This window comes from Stegastes partitus, unplaced genomic scaffold, assembly GCF_000690725.1.
Source record: "Stegastes partitus isolate 25-593 unplaced genomic scaffold, Stegastes_partitus-1.0.2 Scaffold1339, whole genome shotgun sequence".
In the NCBI taxonomy this organism is placed as follows: Eukaryota; Metazoa; Chordata; class Actinopteri; family Pomacentridae; genus Stegastes; species Stegastes partitus.
In genome coordinates this window covers 171,940-177,227 of record NW_007579070.1, presented here as the reverse complement: position 1 = coordinate 177,227, position 5,288 = coordinate 171,940, and the positions used below count along the sequence as shown (strand labels likewise).

The following is a 5,288-nucleotide window of genomic DNA, read 5'->3' as shown; positions in this document are numbered from 1 at the left end:
TCTACTGAATGAAATCCTTACATCTGCAACATTAAATCCAGATTAAAGTCAGGCTGTGTGGTTCAAACCTTACCTGATCTACTTTCCTCTGAAATCATCCGTGTCAAACCTACGATAAAAACGACTGAAATCAGCGGCCAGCTCCTTGTCTGAGTTCAAACCATCTGACCTCACAGTGTTATTCTTCAACCTGTGAGTGCCTGTGACGGTTGAGATGCCAGTGCTGATAAATGACGATAGCAATGGCGGTTTCGGGGCAGTTTTGGCTGTTGAAGGCGTGAGTTTGTCCTGAGCCCTGCAGGCGTTACGGGAGAGGAGACTACTGACTGAACTGGACCTGATGGGACGTTCAGATGAAACTTCAGGAAAACTGAAGGCAGTCAGTGAACTCACCACAGCGACCCTCCTGCTATCAGACTGTCCACATGTTCAACCACTCGACTGCAGTTTATGATGAAATAACATTCATGAGGAAACATGAGACACCAGATCATCAGGAGTTTTATTCACTTCACAGCAGCTGCTTTCACAAACACTGGATTTTATAATCCTAAACATTCAACGTCAGATGATGAAAACCAACAGCGAGCATGAAACACAGAAGGCCAGTTGTTCACATACAGAACCAGAGCGGTGGATTCAGTGTGGAGCAGCAGATGAAAGACACTTCATCAGCTCTAGCAGAGCTGCTTCTGTAAACTGGAGTCGTGTTGCTGTGAACCAATGAGACCAAACACTGGTCGTGGCAGCACGGTGATCCCTCACAAGACATGTTGTGCAGCTTTTGTTGTTCTCTGAAATGTTTTCTGTTGTTTGTGTTTTGCACCTCAGAGCCACTGTGATGTATGTTTATAACAGCAGCTTATTCCCCACTGTGGACTCATCTTAGCTTAGCCTAGCTTAGCTTGGCTTAGCTTAGCTTGGCCCATCTCATGAGGCAAACGGACCCACTGCACTTCCTGTAAGCTGTGCTGTCAGAGTCCTTTAACCTTCATGTCGTTGCAGGTCTGCTTCACCAGCTTAGCTGCTGGTCTTTAAACACTGTTGACTTCATTACAATACTGCAAACATGGAAATACTTTCAGATTAATACTTCATTTTTCAAGTAGTAAACAAACTTCCTTCTTTCTTCATTTCTGCCTCCTTCCACCTGTTCAGTCTGTTGGATGTGCAGATGTTAACATCAGGCCTTCTGCTGGCTGGACACGCACACAGCTGTTTCCTCAGTTTGGTGAAGTTCACATCAAGATCACGGTTTGATTAAAAGTAGATGAACTTCGCTGCCATACCCCCACAGGGTCCAGTTTGTTCTGCTGCTGCTGGATCCATCATACATCTGACTCTGTTAACCACTGTGAGATAACGTGTTGTAAACTTCACGATACAAATAAAACTGAATTGAATCATGTTCATTTTGGAGGAGAAAGTTCGAGAAGCTCTGGTTTGATCTGCTGCTGACTCAGAAACTGTCAATCTGCTGCTTCATCAGGAGGAACAGGGAGGTGTGACTTCTGCCTCATGCAGCTTTTATAGATCAGAAAACCACCAGCAAGAAGGATCATCACACCCACTACTGGTCCTACAATGATTCCTACAATGATTCCAACCTTGTCTCCTCCATCCTTGTCTCCTCCATCCTTGTCTCCTCCATCCTTGTCTCCTCCATCCTTGTCTCCTGCAGAGCAGACAGAGGTATCAGAGTGTCAGATGTCTGAACATCAGTCAGATCAGCTGTTTTCTACAAAGTCTCATCAGCAGCATCTTAATAAACCACAAACATCTGATCTGAGACGAAGCAGCTTCATCAGAGACACAAACTCACCTGGTTCAAGAACTAACAGGTAGATGGTGATGATGGGATCAGTCTGCAGATTGGATCTCTTCTTGCGGTTTGTTCCTCTCTGGAAAACCCGACACTCGTATGTTCCAGTGTCGTTCTTCTTCACATCCTTCAGAACCAGAGAAACGTCTCCGTCCTTCATCTGTCTGTCCTGTAGATCCACCCGGTTCCTGTAAGATGGAAGCTGGTAGACTGAATCTAAGTGTCCATCTCGGTACAGAAAAACATATTCCTGATCCACTTCAGGTTTGCTCCACTCTACAACTATGATGGGTTTGTTGGTGTTGGGAGCTTCACATGGCAGAATAACATCCTCTCCAAGTTCAGCTGTGATGTTTACCTGACCTGAAGAAGAACCAAGAGAGAAGTTAAAGTTCATCCAGATGAGAACAGTTTGACCACAGAGCTGCTGGTTCTGGTTCTGTCTGGACCTACAGGACCCAGCTGCTCTTTCTGTCACCAGCATCAGGTGTGATGAACAGTAATCAGGGTTGGCTAGTAATAGATTACATGAGGTCAGGAGTATGTAATCAGATTACAACATAAGGAACCACAATCAGCCCAGACAGTATCTGAACGTTTCACTTTATTTGTAATGTCGTGTTTGTCCTCCTTCAGGAACACCTGAATGTAGTTTTACTGCTGTCTGACCTCAACATCATGACGATGAAGCTACGACACCAGAAGTCTGTCATCTGGTGACGGAGCAGCACTGCTCTCCACGACGGACGACAGTCACAACATGGATCACATTAATGCTGAACGCTATAAACACAGCTCATTAACCTGCTCATGTGAGGAACAAACTCTTCATGAACCACTGCAGTCAGGTTTCATCTCAGACAAGCTGCTGTAAGCCAGGTTTAACTGAGGCACAGTGACATCTTACAGCTCAGCTCAGAGATGATGAGAATTACCTCCAGACAGGATGTTCATACTGGATCAGATGATGGAAGCCTGTTGAGCTGATCTCTGTCTTCAATAAGCATCGACAACCTTCAGCCTGAATGTTCTGGACTCGCTGTCTTACACTTTTAATGATGTTCTTAAGCTGCGGGTGTCTGAACTGGTCCCAGTTTAAATCAGAGCTGTTCATGCTGGATTCCTCTTAGAGCTGCTGGTTCTGTCACAGTTTAGTGAGAACTTTTATGGAGCTCAGTCACCAGGTATTCCTCCTGTGAGGAGTCCAGGTGTCTGCTGGTAAACAGCAGTGAGTCTACATGTTCTTCATGGTTCGTCTTTTCACTGTGACGGTCTGTAGTGTGGAGACGACTAGTGTGTCCTGGGTCCAGTTCTAGGACCGGGTCTAATTTAGGTTTATCTGTGTTCTGCTGCTCCACTTTGTAAAACAGTGAAAAACAAAATAAAGATTTCCAAATCAAAAAGTGTGTCGCTCTAACGAGGTGGTGAGATCAGAGATTCAGCGATGAGACTCAAAAGACTTATTGACTTTCCTTTCTTCTGTGTTTGTGTAGATTGGATTAAGTACACACACACACACACACACACACACACACACACACATATATATGTATGTACATGTGCCTCCAAAGTTGTCCCTGTGTTTCGTCCCTTTCCAGCCTTTGACATGGTCCTGGCTGAGATCTGGAGGCCACAGCAGATGATTCAAATATGATTTTATCTGATAATGACACGAGTATGTTTGTTCAGATGCAAGTCCAGCAACCAAGTCATCATTATTGTTGTGATAAGTAGTATTTTGGACGGAGTAAACCTTTCAGACCATAACTAAATTATAAGTATATTGTGAGTGACATCCTCCTTTAAAACCAGATTTTGTATTTTGATCCTACATGTGCAGGACGTTTCTGGATATGAGTTCAGACCATCTGCTGCTGCTAATAACAATAATAATAATAATAATAATAGTAATAATAATAATAATAATAAAAATAATAATAATAATAATAATAACGTATCTGCTCATCTCAGACTGGGAAAATGTAAAAAGTCCTGCTAACACTGTTGTATAGAAAATACTGTTTCCGTTAAATTACAGCAGGGCATCACATCAGCTCAGGAGAGAAACAAGTGATGCTGACTCTGTCTCCTTCAGAGGTTTATGGAGGCTTCTGGAGGCTTCTGGAGGCTTCTGGAGGCTTCTGGAGGTGTGGGACGTCTGCTCTCGGCGCCTCGCCGCTCCAAACTCCACAAACAAACACTAACATATGTGACTGATGACATGATGAACCTTGAGCTGTCTTTGACGTTGATGTGTGTAAGTTGATTAAAAACATAAGTTAAATAAGCTAAGAAGCAGGATTAAGAAGTTAAAAAGTAGTTTTTTGTAGTTCTTTGAAGATCTGTCAGAGTGAGCCATCTGACCAACACATTGTGAACTCTTTGATTCTCCGTAGTCTCCGTTAACAGAGTTGGGCTTGTAGCGGCTATCAGTAGCACCGCTTTAGCATCGCTAAAGCGTTCAGACATGCTGTTACCTGCTCTGGAGAATATTTGCCTGTAAGTAAAAGTGTGCACAAGCATGAAATCCACTCCACAAGTGTTTTAGAGCAGACGTTTCTGTTTCTGTCACTCCGCTCGGGATAAGAGCCGTTAGCAGCTAACCTGTGTAGCAAACTTTAGCTAACTGTGGCTAAATGTTGTTCGTGTTCGTGCTACATGGCAGCTGTATGTTTTGTTTCATGTTTCTGTCGTGTGATCGTGTATTTATTTTATTTTCTCCGTATTTTCAGTTTTACAAGACGTTTGAAAGCTACAAAAGAACAGTAAACGCCGAGGAAAGCAAGCCTTGTGTGTTTATTGAACATTGCTGGAACATGCTAACTGGCTGGCTAGCAGTGCCAAGCTGACGCAGTGTGAAGGCAGCACAACACTGCTGCTAAATATATCTGTTCCTCCAAGACCAGAGCCGGTCCAGGTCCCTCAGAGGGAGAACTGAGGAGCATCACATGTGAACAAGTGAACAAGCTCACCTTCAGAGGACCGGACCAGGAACCAGAGCATCAGACAGAACCGCGCAGGCATGCTACCGATCCAGTCTGCAAAACTGAACTCGGTAAACTGAACAGCGCTGACGGATCTGCAGGGCGGGGCTTAGTCTGAGGTTCTGGTGCATCGTGTGACTTCAGGCTTCAAAAGGTAAACAGGCCAAACAGCACGATGGTGCTGTTCCTCTGTCTCTGATCAGAACTTAGACTGGTACCGATATCCAACAAAACCAAAGTTTAACCAGTAAACACACGACAATGTTGTTTACTGATGATTTTTCAGAACCGATCCATGACGTGCAGCAGCATAAAAAACCAGGAAAATGCAGCAGAATCGAGCATGTTAGCTCCGTCCTACCTGAACTGACTCCCTCCTGGTCCAACCACCACAACAGGACCGAGGTCGATAGCCAGATTCTTCTCCTCTGTGGTTCCGGTGGTGGAACGAGTTCCCAAACTCTGTTCAATCTGCTGATTCC

General features: G+C 44.4%; 1 protein-coding gene across 2 annotated transcripts; it reads right to left on the bottom strand.

Moving 5' to 3' along the window:
• Positions 1-483: 483 nt before the first annotated feature.
• Positions 484-5,053, bottom strand: LOC103369856 (programmed cell death 1 ligand 1-like). Of its 2 annotated transcripts, none has more exons than XM_008298692.1 (3): positions 4,795-5,053; positions 1,823-2,185; positions 484-1,675 (listed from the first exon to the last, which is right to left on the bottom strand). In XM_008298692.1, exons 1-3 carry the CDS (start codon positions 4,844-4,846, stop codon positions 1,470-1,472), a joined length of 621 nt encoding a protein of 206 aa, XP_008296914.1. In that variant the 5' UTR covers positions 4,847-5,053; the 3' UTR covers positions 484-1,469. The 2 variants fall into 2 exon arrangements, with proteins under 2 accessions (XP_008296914.1, XP_008296915.1); XM_008298693.1 differs by having other exon boundaries at positions 484-1,645; positions 4,795-5,052.
• Between the last annotated feature and the right edge of the window lie 235 nt (positions 5,054-5,288).

Bases quoted from the DNA above. Each gene is read 5' to 3' on its own strand.
- LOC103369856 (XM_008298692.1), bottom strand. From the start codon at position 4,846: ATGCCTGCGCGGTTCTGTCTGATGCTCTGGTTCCTGGTCCGGTCCTCT. The intron at 2,186-4,794 runs GTGAGCTTGTTC...GTTCTTCTTCAG, and splicing joins CCTGGTCCGGTCCTCTGAAG to GTCAGGTAAACATCACAGCT. The intron at 1,676-1,822 runs GTGAGTTTGTGT...TCTGCTCTGCAG, and splicing joins CCTGTTAGTTCTTGAACCAG to GAGACAAGGATGGAGGAGAC.